We start from the raw sequence: 18,728 nt of genomic DNA, 5'->3' as shown, positions 1-18,728 counted from the left end.
TGCGAATGTTCAGTGGGAGAGAGTTCAGTGATGCATCCCTGCCTGCGAATAGATGCTCCCTGTTGTCCTATTAGTGTTCCTCCATACCTCATTTGAGGACGTTTGCCAGACAGGCAGGCTTTGCTTGGGCTGAGCATGCTGCCTAGTGTCCACCTTAAAACCCAGCCATTTTTCTGCCTTTTCTGAAATGGTCACTGCTATAGCAAACAGCAAAATCCCACTTGTATGCAAGGCCAGGAGCGTAGTTTATAACATGCATGTACCACGATTCATTTGCATCTCCAAGCCTGGGCTGCTCAACCGCTGAATGTGAACTCTCCTTGAAAAGCAGTGGGTGACATTAGGACTGGGCGATATATCTGGCTTTCAATATAATGATATATCACCAGCTAAACATTGTGATACGCCAATATATCACGATGTCTGAAATAGAGATGGGAAGGCCTGGGGAAAAAGCATAAAAATGGGGGGACCCCAGTTTTTTTTGTTTTTTTCCAAAACTTTTTTTCCTGGAAAATTGGGGGGAAAGTGTGTGGAATATTCAAACTATATCAAACTCTCTCACACACACACCAATTTTTCCAGAAAAAAAAAAAAAAACAACAGCTTTGGGGGAAAATACTCCCCCCCCCCCAATTTTCCAGGTTTTTTTCAGGCCTCCCCAGCTCTAGTCTGAAATAAGGATGGAGCTATGTAGAGGCACTGGCTGGCTTTCCCCCCACACTGATATTTGCATAGCACACACATCATGATTCACAATATATTGCCAGGTCAATAATTATGAAACCGATATCATAATGTGGACTTCAAACCGGTTTTGGACGATATATCGCCCAGCCCTAGGTGATTTCCACAGGCTTCTGCAACAGGACTTCCAGTTTCTCTTGGCCCCCTTCAGCTGCCTCTGTGTCCGCCCTCCCCCCCCATGTCAAGGGCTCCCCCAACTCACCAGAGCAGATTTTGAGGGTGCCTAGAGGACGTGGGTGGCACTGTGGGTTAAACCACAGAACCTAGGGCTTGCCGATCAGAAGGTTGGTGGTTCGAATCCCCACGACAGGGTGAGCTCCTGTTGCTCGGTCCCTGCTCCTGCCAACCTAACAGTTCAAAAGCATGTCAAAATACAAGTAGATAAATAGGTACCGCTCCGGTGGGAAGGTAAGCGGCGTTCCCATGCGCTGCTCTGGTTCGCCAACCATGCTAAATCCCTTGCTCAATCCCTTGCTCAAATCCCACATTGGTTAATTTCAGAAGTTATGGGGGCAAGCTGGCACCCAGCAATTTTAGGGGCGCTTGCTCCCCGCAAACCCATAACAGTTGTTTTTCACCTTCAGCCTCTGAGCTGATGCATTGGCTGATTTCATTAAGTGATTCCAGGCTGTGTGTGAGAGCGTTTTCCTTAACTTGGAAAACATTTTCATTAACCTCCCTTGGCTTTAAAGAGTGTAATTGCATTTTAATCTTTCATTCCTACATTATCATTCTGGAGACGGAGTCATTTAAGGGTGGATAATTCCTGCTAATGTAATTTTAAGATACAGTAATCTGAAGTCTGGTCTGGTCTCGCAGTGTGTGCATTAAGTCTAGAAGCCACACTTGGGACGGCGGTCAGTTTTAAAAAAAAGAAACAGAGTCCTTCCTTTCCGTGTGATAATTCACTGATTCACTTGGAAACTTCTGAGGTGGGTTTCAAAAGTGGCAAAGTTTTGAAGGTGATGGGAGATTATCTATGAAGGTGCCACCTTGCATCAAACTAAGCAGGTCTGGGACTGGGCAATGCCCGGATGGGCGCCACAAAATAATAAATCTCCAGTGATGCCAATGGACAGTTCACACACACACACAACACACACACACACACCATAAGATTCCTAGCCCTGTGGTGATGGTGTGAGAAACTCCATTGCTGTCTTGGAAACTAATCCAGAATGTGGCAACTAGACTTGCCGACTGGGAGTGGCCGCCGTGACCATATAACACCGGTCTTAAATGATCTACATTGGCTCCCAGTATGTTTCCAAGCACAATTCAAAGTGTTGGTAAAGGTAAAGGTAAAGGGACCCCTGACCATTAGGTCCAGTCATGGACGACTCTGGGGTTGCAGCGCTCATCTTGCTTTATTGGCGGGAGTACAGCTTCTGGGTCATGTGGCCAGCAGGACTAAGCCACTTCTGTTGAACCAGAGCAGCGCATGGAAATGCCGTTTACCTTCCCGCCTGAGTGGTACCTATTTATCTACTTGCACTTTGACATGCTTTTGAACTGCTAGGTTGGCAGGAGCAGGAACCGAGCAACGGGAGCTCACCCCGTCACGGGGATTCGAACCGCCGACCTTCTGATCGGCAAGCCCTAGGCTCTGTGGTTTAACCCACAGTGCCACCTGCGTCCCTTAAGGTGTTGGTACTGACCTTTAAAGCCCTAAATGGCTTTGGCTCTGTATACCTGAAAGAAGTGGGGTGGGGGGAGCACTATTTTGGGGACCAACTAGAGCTTTTTTTTTCAGCCAGAGCTCACCAAAGCTCAGCTCCGGCACCTCTCAGGTGGGTGGCATTGCTATTTTAAGAGAACAGGGGAGAAGTTCATGGTAAACTCTGGCACCTCTTTTTCTAGAAAAACAGCAGTAAAACAAGCCCACCTTAATGCAGCCTTGGGGGCTACAGGAATCTTTTAACTGGAGATGCTGGGGCTTGGACCATTGGAGTTATACTTTCATGTGAAGGTAAAGGTAAATGTTATGTACTGAAGTTCTCATCCTGGGCCAGCAGGGGGATACTGTAGATAGTTATGCAAATGAAGGATCGAAAAGTGACGTTCAGTGATTGGATAGTTTTAGAAAATGGCAACAGTTACATTGTTCTGGAGCTCTATATAAGCAGGCTGACTGAGCTCCTCAGCTTAGTTCTGTTCCAGCTTACAATAAAGAGCTGCTTTGGAAGAATCGCTGTGTCGTCTGATATGTTCGCCCACAACTTAACAGTAAAGGTACCCCTGACCATTAGGTCCAGTCACGGACGACTCTGGGGTTGGGCGCTCATCTCGCTCTATAGGCCGAGGGAGCTGACATTTGTCTGCAGACAGCTTGACTAAGCCGCTTCTGGCGAACCAGAGTAGCGCACGGAAACACCGTTTACCTTCCTGCTGGAGCAGTACCTATTTATCTACTTGCACTTTGATGTGCTTTCAAACCGCAAGAAGATCAAACCTATCCATTCAAGAAGATCAAACCTATCTATTCTTAAGGAAATCAGCCCTAAGTGCTCACTGGAAGGACAGATCCTGAAGCTGAGGGTCCAATACTTTGGCCACCTCATGAGAAGAGAAGATTCCCTGGATGTTGGGAAAGATTGAGGGCACAAGGAGAAGGGGACAAGAGAGGACAAGATGGTTGGACAGTGTTCTTGAAGCTCCCAGCATGAGTTTGACCAAACTGCGGGAGGCAGTGGAAGACAGGAGTGCCTGGCGTGCTCTGGTCCATGGGGTCACGAAGAGTCGGAAACGACTAAACGACTAAACAACAACAATGTGGGCAGGAGCTGGGACCGAGCAACGGGAGCTCACACCATCGTGGGGATTTGAACCGCGGACCTTCTGATCGGCAAGCCCTAGGCTCTGTGGTTTAGACCACAGCGCCACCCGCGTCCCACTACACCTTCATGTAGAGGTGCATTAAGACATCATCCTGAAAAAAGCAGAGCTTGGAAGTCTGTCCGCCTTACAAGATGCTTGTCTGTTTTAGCAAGAGAGGCTGGTGGACAAGACTTGGGTCACTATGACACTGATTCTCCTCTGTGAGCCTTTTTTGCTGCCTCCCCCCACCCTGCCCAGATATTAATTTCTTACATGGGTGAAGACTGTATTACGGCCATTTCAGCAAGAGTGCATGTGGCTATTTTATGAAGATGACTTTTCATCCTTTGGCGTAAATTGCTGAGCCGTGATTCAAAAGCGTAATGTCCACTCATTTCCCCGTCTCCCTGTAAGTGACTCTGACAGCCACTTCTCAGGCACGCCAGTCCTCTGCCCTGACTGCCAAATGGACATCAGATGATATAATTGTGTATAGATTCGGCCGCTGAAGGAAAGTGGAGTGGCAGCAATTTAAACATCTCCTGTCTCTGTGTGACACCCCCCCCTTTCTTACAGTCACCCATCAAGCTTGAGGTTTCCTCGTGGCATGCCTGCGAAAAAGCCGAATGATCTGCAATTATTGCAGGGTTGGAGTTTTTGCACCTTTTCTATCGCAGCACCTTTCTTGGCAATTTGAGATAAAGCGGTACGGTGGTACCTTGGTTCTCAAACAACTTGGAACCCAAACATTGCAAAACTGGAAGTAAGTGTTCCAGCTTGCAAACTTTTTTCGGAAGCCGAACATGCTCCATTTTGAGTGTTATGCTTCCGTTTTGAGTGTTACGCTGAGGTCTGTCTGTTTTTGCTATTAATTTTGCGTTTTTGTCTTTGCGGCTCTTTTTTGTTTTGTTTTTGTGACTGTGTGGAACCCAGTTCAGCTACCAATTGATTGATTGATTGATTGATTGAGTGTGTGACTGCAGTACATTGTTTATTGCTTTCATTTTATGGATCAATGGTCTCGTTAGATAGTAAAATTCATGTTAAATTGCTGTTCTAGGGGTTGTTTTTAAAAGTCTGGAATGGATTAATCCATTTTGCATTACTTTCTATGGGCAAGCACGCCTTGGTTTTGGAATGCTTTGGTTTTGGAACAGCCTTCCAGAACAGATTAAGTTTGAGAACCCAGGTGCCACTGTAGTTTGCTTGGTTTCTAAAAAGGTTGCAGCTGCAAACCTGTATCATTATCCGGTGTTATAGATTGAATCTATCATGGTGGTAAAGATTGGGAGGAACTGCTCCTCCTGAACCCTAGAAATTAATAAATTGTGAGTTTTTGATTACTTGGCATGTGAAGGGAGAAATATAAGCTGCAGAGGAAATCATGAACTAGCCTATGCAAAATGACGTGATCAAGCTTGAATAATTAAGAAACAATAGCGGGCCATTGAGAGCCATGGGCAATGCAACTGTCCTTCCTTGCCCTGAAATGTGGACAGAGACTGGGCGTTTGGAAGCTTGCCATAGCAACTGGGTGTGAGGGGACAGGGAAAGAGAGTTTTGAGCAAGAGTTGCTGAGAAGAAGAAGAAAGACTGGGATCCATCTTGGGCAGGCTGGCTGCAGGCTGGCTAGAGAGATGCCTTGGACTCCAGAGCTGCACTGCTGTGAGCGACAAGCCCCTCTTGAAATGACCGTGCTGTAAAATCTGGACTCCCGCCATGCACACTGAAGGTGTAAATTGGTGGATAATGTTAGAATTCCTGCTCCATGATTTCAGTCATGGGATTGTTGTCTTTCACATGACGGTGTATGTTTTGTCTCCACAGAGTGGGAAGTGACAGAGACAGGATGTTTGTGTTACTGTGTTCTGTGAAGTGGGACTATTGTCCTTTGTTACTTTTCTCTTTGCTGTCTGATGCTAGAGAGAGAGGGAGCCATGTTGCAGTGCTCCGTGTGTGTTTATATGTAAATAAAGTAGATTAGCCAAAATGCTGAGTTGCTGAGGTCTGTCACGCAAGCTGCTAAGACTCTGTGGATCCCTAAGTGTGCTGGTGTTGGTTGGCATCGGTCACTGTGATGTTCAGGCTGAAGAAAACTTTTGAAGCTCCTGAACCATCGACCAGGAGGGAGGGAACATGCCAGTGGGGCATGTGTTTCTGCCAGGGTCCTACTCGAGTGTAGGCTGAGCTCCTGACAGATAAACCATATTTCTTAAAGCTACATCTCTGCCGTGCCTCAATTCTCCGACGGGGCACAGACCCTGGGTGAGTGCTGGGAACGCCCTGGGGTTTTGCCGCCACTCGGCAGAGAGATGGAGAGGCGCCCAGCTTTTTAACAGTGTTTACGTCCCACCCCTTTCCCATGGAGCTCAAAACAGCACACCTGGTCATCTCTCTCACTGTCTTATCCTTACAACAACACTACAATGGAGGTTAGGGTGAGGGACTGTAACTGGCCTGAGGCCACATGGTGAACTTCCTGCCTCCTGGTCCAACCACTTTGCCACATTGATTTTGCTCCTTTCACACTCTCATCCCCCATTAATGAAAACAATGTGTGTGTCCCCACCCCACCCCGCTGGAACAACAACTTTACATTCATAAACCTATATGAGCACCATACCTTCTCACAACACATCTTCTCCCAAATTTATTCGCCGGGAATAAACCTCCTTCCCTTCTCTGCCTACCTGCTACGTACTTCTTCCCCTCCTTCTGAAGCAAGCTGCACGCAGCAGGAATTTCGGATGTGATGTTCAGCTAAGCCGTCATTACCCTCGCCCCCTCCACTCCTCATTTTCCTTTTAATTAAACAATGAACAGCGACCTTTCATAATTCCTGTTGAAAGATGAGAAGTATCTGCCATGCTGATCTGCCCGGGCAGCAACGGGCCCTCTGAGAGGGGTTCGTTGACGCGTTTGCAATTCACAAGATTCCCCCTTGCATATTAATGCCATGTTCCTAAGGTCATTCCCTGCTGGTGTCAGGTCTGGGAAGCGTCTTCCTTTGGGGACCGCACTGCAGGGGTGGTGTGTGGGGGTATCTGAGGAGAAGTTGCTTGGAGTTGGGGGGAGTTGTTTGGGCCCAAACAAACCACAACACTGCAAAACAGAGGGAGGAGGTTTGGTGAGGGTTGACTCACCAATGGGCACTACATTGGCAGTCCTTGAATCAAAACATGGAGGTAGCCTTCACACTTCCTCTTTTCTTTCCCCCCTCTTTTTTCCCTTAAAAAAAAAAAATATTTTATTTTTGTTGTTGCTGTTTAGTCGTTTAGTCATGTCCGACTGTTCGTGACCCCCTGGACCAGAGCACGCCAGGCACTCCTGTCTTCCACTGCGTCCCGCAGTTTGGTAAAACTCATGCTGGTGGCTATCCAACCATCTCGTCCTCCGTCATCCCCTTCTCCTTGTGCCCTCCATCTTTCCCAAATCAGGGTCTTTTCCAGGGAGTCTTCTCTTCTCATGAGGTGGCCAAAGTCTTGGAGCCTCAGCTTCAGGATCTGTCCTTCCAGTGAGCACTCAGTGCTGATTTCCCTAAGAATGGATAGGTTTGATCTTCTTGCAGTCCATGGGACTCTCAAGAGTCTCCTCCAGCATCATAATTCAAAAGCATCAATTCTTCGGCCTTCTTTATGGTCCAGCTCTCACTTCCATACATCACTACTGGGAAAACCATGGCTTTAACTATACAAACCTTTGTCAGTAAGGTGATGTTTTTTGTCCCCAGGACTAAGTGGGATGGTACCCTTGGCACCTCACTGACAAATTCCCAATGATCTTTTTTGTGGGCCCTGCCCACGCCTCGCTCCCAGCAGAATCCCGGAGAGGATGTCTCTCTGCCAGGGTGCAGATGGCATCCCCACGCAAACACCACATCCTGATGGCAGTGCGGCCGTTCAGCCCCGGTTCATGCAGCCAAAACTCATCCTCCACAAAAATCCCCATCTGTGTGAGGATGAACGACTTCCACGATGGCCTTCTCCGAAAGGCCTTCTAAGGTTTCTCCTTGTGGTTTGGGAGGAAAGCGAACTGGGAGAGCTCAGCTTCTAACCCCAGCACAGAGAAGCCAAGGAGAACTTCTCTCTGCCTTTAAAAGCTGCAGCAAGAAGCGCCAATATCTTGCCCGCTGCAGATTTCGCTCTTTTCGTTTGGCAAACTTCGCCAGCAGAGTTGTCTCCATCTGTGTTGGCCAAGGAGTTGAATGTGCTTTTAATACACTCCAGTATTATTTTATCATTATCATTATCATTATCATTATCATTATTATTATTATTATCCCCAAGGAGGCAGGGCAGCATGCAGATATACAACTTACAAACAAAAACATTACAAAACAGTTTGAAATACTGTAGAAATAATTACAATCGAAAACTTTCTAGTACAATTAAACTGCAGTTAAAAGCACAGTTCCATCCAATGTACTTGAGGTTTCCAGCGACAGTGTTCCTCAGCCACTAAATGCCTGGGTAAGTTCTCAGATTCCTCCTGCAAGTTAATAATGATGGAGACGGGCTCACCTCACTAGGGAGGGCATTCCACAATGGGGAAGTCACCACTGAAAAGGCCCCGTCATGGGTTAGTGTCAAACAAGCAGCCCATGGGAGGAGGGAAGATTCACCATGCCAGATGTGGCCGATATTGGGATGGCAGTGAGACTCTTGATGGCTCAAGCAGGACCTACGTGCCTAAGGCAAAGGGCCAGATGGCACCCTCACCAAATCCATGCACAAAAGTTGGTAGTAGTATTTTTCTTCAACACGGGAGATGGGATTTGAGGGAAGGAGGCTCCCTTAGGGAGTGCAGCCCAGGCAGCGTAGAAAACATATAGCCCTATCCATCCCCACCCCCACAGAATCTGCCACCTGAAGCTAAGGATGGGGGAGACTTTTTTAAAAAAATATTTTTATTGAGCAAATTTAACAAATCAAATTATGAATCAATATATCCAATTACATTTCACCCTTTCCCCCCTCCCTCCCTTCCCCACCCTCCAGAGACTTCCCTCAGCTCACCTCTCTAATTTGTTTACACATATTATTCTCTGTATGTTGTAAAATTGTACATATCATTGCCTTATCTATCCTATGTTCTACTAATAAATTTGTGGATGTTTATTCAAAACCTGCCAAGGAGTCCAAATCATTTTGTTGTCTTTTTAAATAGTTTGTAAAGAGTTCCCATTCTTCCTTGAAGTCATGGTTGTCCTTCTCACATAATTTACAGTGGTACCTCGGGTTACATACGCTTCAGGTTACAGACTCCGCTAACCCAGAAATAGTGCTTCAGGTTAAGAACTTTGCTTCAGGATGAGAACAGAAATCGTGCTCCAGCGGCGCGGCAGCAGCAGGAGGCCCCCATTAGCTAAAGTGGTGCTTCAGGTTAAGAACAGTTTCAGGTTAAGAATGGACCTCCGGAACGAATTAAGTATTTAACCCGAGGTACCACGGTATATGTTAACTTTGCCAACTCCGCATAGCTCATCAGCTTTTCTTGCCGTTGCTCTTTCATTGGGATTTCCTCATTGTTCCATCCTTGTGCTAACAGGGCTCTTGCCGCTGTTGTAGCGTACATAAATAAGTTCTTCATTTTCCTTGGCAGGTCTTGTCCTAAAATCCCTAACAAAAATGCTTCTGGCTTTTTTACAAATGTCATTTTGAACATTTTTTTAATTCATTATATATCATCTCCCAAAATTTTTTAACTTCTCTGCATTCCCACCACATATGATACAAAGTACCTTCTTTTTCTTTACATTTCCAACATGTATTTGACCCGGTTTTATACAATTTTGCCATTTTTGCTGGTGTAGTATACCATCTATACATCATTTTCATATAATTTTCTTTCAAAAGAGAACAGTCTGTAAATTTCAAATCTACCTTCCACAGCTTTTCCCAGTCCTCAAATTTTATGTTATGTCCTATGTCTTGTGCCCATTTGATCATAACTGATTTGACCTCCTCATCTTTCGTTTCCCATTCTAGCAGAATACTATATGCTTTCTTCAACAGCTTCACTCCTTCTTCTATAACCTCTTTTTGGAATCTAGAAATTGTATAGCCAAACCCTTTTTTGTTATCTTCCTTGTACATCTCATATAATTGTCTGTAATGCAACCAGCTCTGAAAATAGTCTTTGATTTCCTCATAATCTTTTAATTTCCATTTTCCTTCTTGATGTCTCAGTAAGTCTCTATATGTAGGCCACTTTCCCTTTTTACCAAGCGGTTTAAGTAATGAAGCTTCAGTTGGTGATAGCCACCAAGGTGTTTTTTGTTCTATTAGGTCTTTGTACCTCTCCCACACTCTCATTACTGATTTCCTAATATATGATTGTAAAATCCTTTATGTACTTTCCCTTTCCCATACCATAAATATGCATGCCATCCATATCTGTTATCATGACCTTCCAAATCTAATGCTTCTTCCTTTTCCAGTTTTATCCAGTCCCTAATCCAAACTAAACATGCAGCCTCATAATACAATTTAAAGTCTGGGAGGGCGAAGCCTTCTCTTTCTTTTGTATCTGTAAGTATCTTATGTTTAACCCTTCGCCTGTTGCCCCGGGATGGGGGAGACTTTTGATTCAGGTGGCATTTAAAGATCAGCCCTAACTAATTCTCACTTTGCAGAACAATATGCAAACCAAAACATAGCCAACCATTGAAACTTGCCCTTCTTCAAATTTTGCAATGCAGCTCCACTGCCAAGCAACGTGCCCCAAACTGCATGCGTTGGGTATATATAAGTGGAAATCGCATGCAAAAACTGGATGTTGCTTTGCACAAATGTACATATTAGGCAAAATGGCATACAGATGTATATGTTCTGAAAAATTCTAAAATTCCAATGAATTTTCATGAGGACTTCTTTAAAAAAAACAAAACAACAACACCTGAAACTGGACTGGAAACATGAGAAACTCCAAGAAACCAATACACACACACACCCCGCTTTATATTTTTAATACAAATCTCAAAGCGGTGTACAGCATATTAAAATCAATCAATGACTAAAACGTTAGCTGGGCGATGTTCCTCCGGCCTCATGAGGAGCCTCTTCAGTGGGGCTGGTGAGTGTGGGCCTCACCCCCTAGGCCAGGTGGAAAGGGCCTTGACAGATATGACAGATATGGGCATCCCCTGTTGAATGCAAGGGCTCAAGCAGCCAAATTATCCCACAAGCCGCAGGGAAGGGTATAAAGATGAGTGGAATTGTGTAGAAATTGTTGGCAGAATTTTGTTTTTGATGCCTTCAACGCCTGGAAAAAGAAGTCCTGCACACACGGGCAGAGAAAATTCACCCAGAAGGCCTCTCTCCTCTTCTCAGGCAGACTCCCCTCCCTGTGTACTCCTGTGCTGCAATCCATCCTACTCAAATTTATTATGATGCACGTATTAATAATATTCTTGCACCACTTAAAAATAAAATAAAATAAACAAGAGAGAGAGAGACTTTGGGGACCTGAGCTTGGCTCTGCACTAAATTGGTTCAATTATTATGTGATTTCAAGTCCAGCTTGGAGGGGGGGGAGAGGTATGAGATGTGCGGAGGAGGGTGGGGGCAGAGAAAATAAACATCCTGGCCATGCTGATAGAAGTGTTGCGTCGATGCAAAGGGGAGCTACGAAGGGTATAAAGAGACAGGTGGTCCAGGAAGGAGGCAGATACAGGAGGCAGAAGCCAGGAGAGGAAGACAGCCTGCGAGCGAGATCTGCAAGCCCACCAAGATGCCTGAGACCTCACTTCCAGTCTACGTCCTCTGCCTACTCACCTTGTCTTCGGCTTGCTATATCCAGAACTGCCCTCGGGGAGGAAAGAGAGCATTCCCAGACACAGAAATCAGACAGGTAAGGAGAGAGAGAGAGAGAGAAGATCTCAGTTGATGCACCTGCAAATCTCAATTGATGTGTCTGTCTCCGAAAGAGACTGCTTTTCTGCTCCTTTGCTGGTTATGGGGGAATTGTTCCAAAGGTGTCTTTGTGTCCCTAATCCCTTTTCTGCTTTGCTCTGCCTCTCAGACCTGTTTCTGCTCTACAGGGATGGAGCACTGCTCCTTATGGAAGAGAGAGAGGTGCTGCAACTACTGTAGCAAAAGAGTGAAGGAATGCTCCCTCAAGGCTGCAGAGACGACCCTTCCTTTAAAGGACATTTAAAGCGCACCCGCCCCAAATCCTGGGAATGGCAGTCTACCCCTCACAGAGCTACCCAGGACCCTTAACAAACTACAATTCCCAGGATTATTTAGGTGCTTTAAAGGTGTTCTGAACACACGGGGTGTGCGCTGCCGTAGATTTATATGTCTATATGAGAGGGAGATAAGACAGTAAGCATCTTAGGAAAGACTTTAATTTAGTAATGGTGTGGGGATCTTGAAGCACAGCTTTCAACCTTCCATGCCGGCCCATTTCTGTTGCCTGTGTTAAGTGCTGCTCTTCTCTGTACTTCTGTTCCCTAGAGAAGCTTGCAGGGCTAGCAGAGCCAAGTGTGGTTGCTTGGGGTTCAGATTTGCCCACAGCTTGCCACTAAGCCATAGGTTAGACATGTGTCAGTCACCCTGCTTTATTTATCTGTGAGCTGGACATTGTGAAACCCTCCCTCAAGGGAAGCAACGATGTGATGCTCTGTGCACAACTCATGCACTAGAAACATTGCAGATTAAATTTATAAGCATTTTTCATACCAGCACTCGTACTGAAGTATTTATTCCCTTTTGATGCTCTTTTTCCAAGCTGCATAGCAAGTACACTGCCTTCCTGCAAGACCATTCCTTTGCAAAGGCCTCTTCGGTGATGCGCATGCAATTAATGCCTCAATAATTAAATGTGAGTGTGGTGCAAGCCTATACATAGCTACTCAAAGGTAAAAGTAAAGGGACCCCTGAGATTGTGGATGACTCTGGGGTTGCGATGCTCATCTCGCTTTATTGGCCAAGGCAGCCGGCGTACAGCTTCCGGGTCATGTTACAAGCATGACTAAGCCGCTTCTGGTGAACCAGAGCAGCGCACGGAAACGCCGTTTACCTTCCTGCCGGAGCGGTACCTATTTATCTACTTGCACTTTGTGCTTTCGAATTGCTAGGTTGGCAGGAGCAGGGACCGAGTAACGGGAGCTCACCCCGTCGCAGGGATTTGAACTGCTGACCTTCTAATCGGCAAGCCCTAGGCTCTGTGGTTTAGACCACTGCGCCACCCGTGTCCCAAAAGTAAGCCTTATTGAGTTCAATAGGACTTGAAACCAGGTAAGTAAGTACAGGATTGCAACCTTCATCGCACAAAGCAAGGGTGGGGAAGCTGAAGTCCTCCAGATGTTGTTGGACTACAACTCCCAGTATCCTCTGGGGCATTTGGCCATGTTCCCTGGGGGTCTGATGTGAGCTGCAATGCAACACCAGCTAGAGAGCCGCATGTCCCCATCCCGGAATTTAAGCTCCTAGCCCTACTGCTTTTAACCACTTTCTCTGCACACAGACGAGTGCAGCGTTGCCAACTGATAAGAAGAAAAGGGCCTGGTCTGCTCTTGTGCCTTTAACAGCAACTTAAAGTGAGCAGGTGGTTTTCCCAGCATGACCGTCTATTATTGGATGGTGTCTGCACATCAGGCACACCAGCGGAAAAGTTGGGAAACTCACTCCAGTAGGTGTGCATACGAAAAAGGAATCTTCCCCCTGGCTTTTAGATGCTCCGTGTTCAAAGCGATTCTTCCATTGTAGCACAACTTCCGAGTTAACCCATTTTCTACAAACAGCCGTTTTTATTAAGTTGTGCTGCTCTTCTGAAGAGACCTTTTATGAATGAATGAGGGCCATTAAAACAACCGTTTACGACTGAGGTGCACCAAAGGTGTTTCATCCGTGTTAAGCAATAATTGAATGATTCTCTTGCCCCAGATGTGCCCAGTCAACGGCTTCAGTCTGTGGGAATGGCACTGTTACAAGCGATCAGCCTTTTAGTGTGGCAACACACAAACTTTGGAACTCCCTCCCTATTGACACCAGGCAGTTCCCTTTGCTGTACTGTTTTCAGCACCTACTTAAAACACTTTTCTTTAGATGATTTTAATACTTTTTGCAAATTGCTTAAATGCTTCATTACAATCAAGCGGGATTTGTTAAAGAAATAAATACTAATTGGTGAGGATCAGCTTGTTGAAATAAACATTCACATTTGCACTTGGTTCAAATGAAGATACCTGGTGTGATTGGAGTAAAAAGAAAGTCCATTTCTGAACCTTGCTAAAAAGAAAATGGATTCAGAGAGAGGCATATCACTCGGCCTGGTAAATGTGGTGAGAAATATTAAATATAAAATGATTTACTAATACAATGCCAGTATGAAATCCTTCTCCCCAATGATGGAACCGTACACCACCTTGAACTCCTTTGAGAAAAGGTAGGATATAAACATTGTCATAATAATGATAGTGTGCATTAAATTCAGTGTGTCTACCCTGAGTAAAATTAAGTGGGATGTCACCCCTGGTGTTTACACACCATAGACAATATGCATAGGACTGTAGCCTCAAATGGTTTTGAAAGGGGAATTGGAGAAATCCATCGTGGGGGACAGGTCTGTGTTAGCCAGCATAGTTGGATGAAAACTCCAGCTTCAGAGGCAATATACCTCTGAATACCAGTAGCCAAGGCAGGGACAGGGATTCCCCTGCTTGTGGGGTACCTGGCAGCACCCGGCTTGTTGCTGTGGGACAGGGAACGTTGGTCTGGATGGATTTTCGTGAGCCCTGCTGGATCAGACCAAACACCCATCTAGTTCAGCATATCTGTAGTCACGTTGCCGTAGCCAGACTCGAACTCAGCACCACCCCTCACTCTCTGTCTCTCTCTCTCTCTTAGTGCATTCCTTGTGGTCCTGGAAAGAAAGGAAACTGCTTTGGCCCCAGCATCTGCTGCGGAGAAGAATTTGGCTGCTACTTTGGCACCCCAGAAACTCTGCGCTGCCTGGAGGAAAATTACCTGCCTTCGCCCTGCGAGGCCGGTGGGAAGCCCTGCAGTGCAGGAGGGAGGTGTGCAGCGTCCGGCATATGCTGCAATGACGGTAAGGGTATCTGTGCGTGGGAGATGAAGCTCAGCAAGAGGGGGTGCTGGAGAGAGGAAGAGGGGGGATGTGAGTCAGTGGAAAACTACCTCCAAGGCAAAGACACATTAACTGCTACAAGTCATGACCATGAAAAAAGCACACCAAGAACTCTGGCCAAAGTTTCAGTAGTGGGAGTGGTCCCTACTCGCAAATCAATAGTCAACTGTAACAAAAACTAACCCATTCAAAAGTGTGTATTCTGACAAGGATTACAAACTCAAACAGGGATTACAAACTAAATCTTGTAGGGATATGTATAACACAATAATTTGTCACAGGATTAGAGATAAGAGTTTATGAGTAGAGATAAGTTCATGTTAGTCCATAGAACTCTATGCCTTTAAGAAGATCTAGAGGATCTCATCTGCCCCCTTAAGCACATATAAAAGGTAATAGGCTTTCCTACATATCCTTATGAGTTTGAGTTTGTAATCTCTGAGTTTGTAATCCTTGTCAGAATACAAACTTTTGAATGGATTAGTTTTTGTTACAATTGACTATTGATTTGCCAGTAGGGACCACTCCCACTACTGAAACTTTGGCCAGAGTTCTTGGTGTGCTTTTTCCTTGGTATATTTAATAACAAGAACTGCAACATATTTAACAAGTCATGACCATAGCATAACAGAATTGTAGAACTGGGCGGAACCCTCAAAGGTCATTTAGAACAGCCCCTGCAATGACGGAATCTCAACTAGATCACGCAAGACAGGTGGCCATCCAACTTACCTTTAAAAACTTCCAATGCCAAGCAGCTCTTACGCTCAGAAAGTTCTTCCTAATGTTTAGTCAGAATCTCCTGTCTGTGGTGACCAGGCACATGCTGCAATACTGGTAAGGGTATCCTTGTGTGAGAGATGAAGCTCAGCAAGACGGGGTGCTGGAGAGAGGAAGAGGGGGAATGTGAGTCAGAAAAGTCAAGTGGAAAACCACTGCCAAGGCAAAGACACATTAACTGCTACAATTCATGACCACGGGTCATTTAGTACAGCCCCTGCAATGCAGGAATCTCAACTAGATCATACAAGACAGATGACCATCCGACTTACCATTAAAAACTTCCACTGCCAAGCAGCAGAACGTTCTTCCTAATGTTTAGTCAGACTCTTCTGTCTTGTATTTGAATCTATTGCTTTGGGTCCTGGAGCAGCAGAAGAGAATCTTGCTCCGTCTTCCATGGGACAGCCCTTCAGATATTTGAAGACGGCTCATATCACCTCTCCGTCTTCTCTTCCCCAGGCTAAACATACCCAACACTCCTTCAACCATTCCTCATCAGGCTTGGGTTCCAGACCCTTGGTCACCCTGTTCGCCCTCTTCTGAACACATTCCAGCTTGTCAATATTAAACTGTGGTGACCAGAGTTGGACACAATGATCCAGGTTGGGTCTGAGCAAGGCAAAATAGAATGGTATTGTTACTTCCTTTGACCTGGACACTAGACTTCTGTTGATGCAGCTTAGATTAGCATTCACTTTTTTTGCTGCTGCATCACACTATTCTCTCATGTTAAGCTTGTGGTCTCTACGAAGACCCCAAGATCCTTTTCACATGTTCTGCAGTCAAGCCGGGTGTCACCCATCCTATATTTGTGCATCTGGTTATTCCTGCCTACATGTCAAACCTTACATTTGTCCCTATGGAAATTCATTTTTTAAAAAAGTTTGGGCCCAGTTCTCCAATCTGTGAAGCTCATCTTCAGTCCTGATTCTCTGAGGTTTTAGCTACCCCTCCCAGTTTGGTGTCATCTGCAAATTTGATGACACCCCACTTGTCCTTTTCTCCCAGGATTGCAAGGAACCATAGGGGAGTCCTTTTGGGCCTCAGTTAGTCAAACAGCTACAAATCCACCTAACAGTTCACATCCTCTAGGCCACAGTTTACCAGCTTCACTGCAAGAATACCAGGGGAGACTTTGTGACCAGCCCAAAAAAGTTGCCAGAAGATTAAAGCACAGAAAAATTCATATATTTGTTTTACTCCTTTCTTCCACAGAGAGCTGCACCACAGATGCAGCGTGCGTGGATGAAAACAGCGACAGGAGTCGAATGCTCTCTGAAAGAAACCTGACTGTGCTGGACAGCTCGGCAGGGGATCTCCTCCTCAAGCTGATGCACATGGCGAATGCAAACAGGCAGCAACAGGGGAAGCTGCAGTTTTACTGAAGTCCACGGGGAGGCAGCCCCCAGAACATCGGTTCTCCAACTTATATTTCAGAATACCCTCAGACAAAGAAGAATCCCCTAAATAGCATAAAGAAGAAATAAAAATTGGGAGACGAAAATGTAAATACACAGCAAATAATAAAAGTCTTTTATTGCATTGTGTTGCATGTTTTGTCCTGAGTCATATATGCAGGGAAACGCTTGATATTTTCAAATACATGGTGGTAGTGGATTTAGCCTGCTTTAGTTGGTTAGAATAATAGAATCATGGAATTGTAGAGTTGTAAGGGACCACATGGTTCATCTAGTTCAGGGGTTGGCAACCTTTTTCAGTCATGGGCCAGTCCTCAGACCATGTGGTGGGCCGGACTATATTGGGGGGGGGGGTGAACGAATTCCTATGCCCCACAAATAACCCAGAGATGCATTTTACATAAAAGCACACATTCTACTCATGTAAAAATATGCTGATTCCCGGACTGTCCACAGGCCGGATTGAGAAGGCGATTGGGCTGCATCCAGCCCAAGGGCCTTAGCTTGCCTACCCCTGATCTAGTTCAACAACCTCCTGCGGTGGGGCTCGGACCCATGACCGTGAGATTAAGAGTCTCATGCTCTAACAACTGAGCTATGGTTCTATCGGGACACATTGTTGCTGGTGGGAGGGGCTGCAGCGTAACAAAAGCACAGTAAAAAAGTAAACAGGAGTATTTGTGGATGAAAAAGTTATGGGATTTCCACAGGTAGTGGCAGGATATGCCCTGATTGGAAATGCAAGGGTGGATCTAGACACCGGAGGGGACCGGGGACCCGCTATAGGTAAGTCAGGAATTGGATCATTATAGCAAAAGAAAAATAATGTTTTAGATTTTCCTGCTCTCTGGGGCCACCTGGTGTTGCGTGTTTATAGCACATTCAAATCGCTGTGTTGTTGTTTTTTACTAATGTAGCTGAGTCCCAACTGTGATTCCACCCCAAAACTTTTGCAGACACAAACAGCATTGATAGTGGATTGGAGTGTGACCACCCTGATAACATCATGTGCACAATTCATCACTGATGTGCGATAAGAAGGATGTTTGGAGAGACCCGTTGAACTCTGTCCCAGCAAAACCTCTGTGTTACTGTCCTAAAGTACTATGGCAAGGGCAGGCCGGCAATGCACCACTAACGTCTTATTTTGGTTTGAGCTTAACGCAATAGGCTCCGAGTCGGACACCTCCAGGGAACATCCATACTACAGATTGAAAACTGGTTTAACCCTGGAAAATGTGGGTTGAGGCCCATTGGCTACCCTCACCTGGTTTAGCCTGCCAGTGGAAGCTGTTCCCCAGGTGTGGCCGCTGTCAGATACTGACAGTTTCTAGGAGCCACAGGTGGGAGCTGAGCGCAGGATGGGGACCAAAGGTGGACAAGCTACCCCAGAAGGAGCATGATGTGTCACCCACCAGATGTGCTAACCTCCCCTAACACCCCATGCACTTAACCTGAGTATAGGTGGGTAGTAATAATAAATCTATTTATTTATACATACATACATACATACATACATACATACATACATACATACAAAAGGTAAAGGGACCCCTGACCATTAGGTCCAGTCACGGACGACTCTGGGGTTGCGGCGCTCATCTCGCTTTATCGGCTGAGGGAGCCGGTGTACAGCTTCCGGGTCATGTGGCCAGCATGACTAAGCCGCTTCTGGCGAACCAGAGCAGCGCACGGAAACGCCGTTTACCTTTCCGCCGGAGCGGTACCACTTTAACGTGCTTTCGAACTGCTAGGTTGGCAGGAGCAGGGACCGAGCAACGGGAGCTCACCCCGTCGCGGGGATTCAAACCATTGACCTTCTGATCGGCAAGTCCTAGGTTCTGTGGTTTAACCCACAGCGCCACACGC

General features: G+C 45.9%; 2 protein-coding genes across 2 annotated transcripts in view; both read left to right on the top strand.

Moving 5' to 3' along the window:
* LZTS3 (leucine zipper tumor suppressor family member 3) overlaps positions 1 to 2,096 on the top strand; it is a 125,224-nt gene extending 123,128 nt beyond the window's left edge. The window contains exon 6 of the transcript XR_013990465.1: positions 2,049 to 2,096. The gene's annotated coding sequence lies outside the window, so the exon portion shown is untranslated. The remainder of the gene's footprint in view (positions 1 to 2,048) is intronic.
* Positions 2,097 to 11,193: 9,097 nt separating this feature from the next.
* Positions 11,194 to 16,988, top strand: LOC308485966 (vasotocin-neurophysin VT-like). The gene is made up of 3 exons (XM_081022195.1): positions 11,194 to 11,415; positions 14,418 to 14,619; positions 16,657 to 16,988. Exons 1-3 carry the CDS (start codon positions 11,296 to 11,298, stop codon positions 16,824 to 16,826), a joined length of 492 nt encoding a protein of 163 aa, XP_080878321.1. The 5' UTR covers positions 11,194 to 11,295; the 3' UTR covers positions 16,827 to 16,988.
* Positions 16,989 to 18,728: the final 1,740 nt, after the last annotated feature.

The sequence above is a fragment of the Podarcis pityusensis genome (genome assembly GCF_964106645.2).
Source record: "Podarcis pityusensis genome assembly, chromosome: 9".
Lineage (NCBI taxonomy): Eukaryota > Metazoa > Chordata > Lepidosauria > Squamata > Lacertidae > Podarcis > Podarcis pityusensis.
Note: the sequence above shows the minus strand (reverse complement) of the source record. Positions and strands in the feature narration are given on the sequence as shown.